This window comes from Lactuca sativa, chromosome 4, assembly GCF_002870075.4.
Source record: "Lactuca sativa cultivar Salinas chromosome 4, Lsat_Salinas_v11, whole genome shotgun sequence".
Classification (NCBI taxonomy): Eukaryota; Viridiplantae; Streptophyta; class Magnoliopsida; order Asterales; family Asteraceae; genus Lactuca; species Lactuca sativa.
Window position 1 is genome coordinate 128170322 of NC_056626.2, and position 2101 is coordinate 128172422.

The 2101-nt window shown below is 34.9% G+C and overlaps 1 protein-coding gene across 1 annotated transcript; it reads left to right on the forward strand.

Annotated features, from left to right (window-relative positions):
- Positions 1-420: 420 nt before the first annotated feature.
- Positions 421-1110, forward strand: LOC128133517 (uncharacterized). Its single transcript, XM_052770985.1, has 2 exons — positions 421-595; positions 697-1110. Exons 1-2 carry the CDS (start codon positions 443-445, stop codon positions 1108-1110), a joined length of 567 nt encoding a protein of 188 aa, XP_052626945.1. The 5' UTR covers positions 421-442.
- The last annotated feature ends 991 nt before the right edge of the window (positions 1111-2101 follow it).

A 2101-nucleotide genomic window follows, 5' to 3' on the forward strand; every position in this document is an offset into this window, starting at 1 on the left:
TATAAACTCATGATTTTATGTTTATGTGAATTATCTGAAAGATAGAGATTTAAACATTTGAATATTGTTTTTAGTTGCACACGACACCGAAGCAAAAAAGAAGAACAAAAAAGAAGGTTGATATCAAATCAACAAGCCCCGTTCCTCCTCCAATTTTTGGTGTTGCTCATGACTTCTCCATGTTGCGCCTGCAACCTTACGTAGCAGGCGGTGAGGTTGTCATCCAAAATTATTTATTTCATTCATATGATGTCCAGCGTCGTTTGTTTAATTTCATGTTAGATAGAGATTTTTGGAGCTCATTGTTTGGGCATACACACGACGGATGGTTGGAGTCATCGATAAACTAATTGTTAATTTATTATTTTAAAAGTTAATTGTTTTTTAGTCAATAAAAAAAGTATCATGTGTGCAGCATATAACCATTTGGTACCGACTATTGATGGAGAGACGGTTTGAGAGCGACCGACATACAATAATGCCTCCAAATTCTTTTGTTTCTCATGCTTTGGAAGAAGGACAAGACTGGAGGGCGTTTATGGCTGGTATTGCTACGTACCCCAACTTCATGGTTGCTTGGTGGGATGTTGATACGGTAAACTTAATTGTTTATATTGAAAATAATATCGTTATTTTTGTTATGTTTTTGTATTGTGATGTAAAAAAACATAATTTTATTTTCTGATCCTTATACAGGTCTTATTGCCGATTCATTCATCCCCTAATCATTGGCTATTTGGGGAACTACGATTAGCGTCAATGGAAGTGCATATTTATGACAGTCTTGGTAGAGGGGCTTATGAAAAATTCAAATCTGAAGGAATCTTTTCCAAATTTGAACGCCGGGTGGCAAATTATTTGGACAAGATTAAGTATTGGGCCCGGAGGAACATCCCAAGGATTCCATTGAATATGCAATTCAATTATGAAGAAAATGTTCCCCAACAAAGTAGTCATTTGGGAGATTGCGGTGTTTTTGTTTGTATGTTTATGGAGCAATTCGTTTCAGGTCAACCAATACGTGTTCTTATTGACCCAAAGAACGCAGCTTTAGAGTTCCGTCAACGGATGTCAAATTTTTTTTGGGGGTCTAGTCTTGGTCCTATGTAGTTGGATTATATAATTGTATATCTAAATTAATGTTGGATTTGATTATTAGTTTATTTTTACAGTTTACTCAACGGATGGCAAAAAATTTAACGTTACGACAATTACAACAAATTATTGACCTACCAATAACTTATCAATACATACAACATAAGAACGACTACAACATTTGTTTTAACGTTACAAATACAATAATTTATTGACCTAACAACTTCAAAACCATAAAAACAATATTGAAAAGCTTACAACTTGTAAACAAGAACTGCCAAGAGCAACACCCAACTACAAACCAACGTTATCTTTAACTTCTTATTTTCTGATTGAAAGAGCTTATTAGAGTTAGCTACTTTAGCTATTACCATAGATGATTGGTCATTCTCTTCATCAACCCAACTGATAAACCCGCATTTTGGTCCCTGTTAAATTTAACATTGACAGTAAGAAAATAAATTTTTGTCATGTAAACACGAGGGTTTAAATTTGAATGACGTTAACAACATGATACTAAATATGGGCAAGCGTAAAACAATCTTCCTGGGTTTTTGTATTGTGATGTAAAAAAACATAATTTTATTTTCTGATCCTTATACAGGTCTTATTGCCGATTCATTCATCCCCTAATCATTGGCTATTTGGGGAACTACGATTAGCGTCAATGGAAGTGCATATTTATGACAGTCTTGGTAGAGGGGCTTATGAAAAATTCAAATCTGAAGGAATCTTTTCCAAATTTGAACGTCGGGTGGCAAATTATTTGGACAAGATTAAGTATTGGGCCCGGAGGAACATCCCAAGGATTCCATTGAATATGCAATTCAATTATGAAGAAAATGTTCCCCAACAAAGTAGTCATTTGGGAGATTGCGGTGTTTTTGTTTGTATGTTTATGGAGCAATTCGTTTCAGGTCAACCAATACGTGTTCTTATTGACCTAAAGAACGCAGCTTTAGAGTTCCGTCAATGGATGGCAAAATTTTTTTGGGGGTCTAGTCTT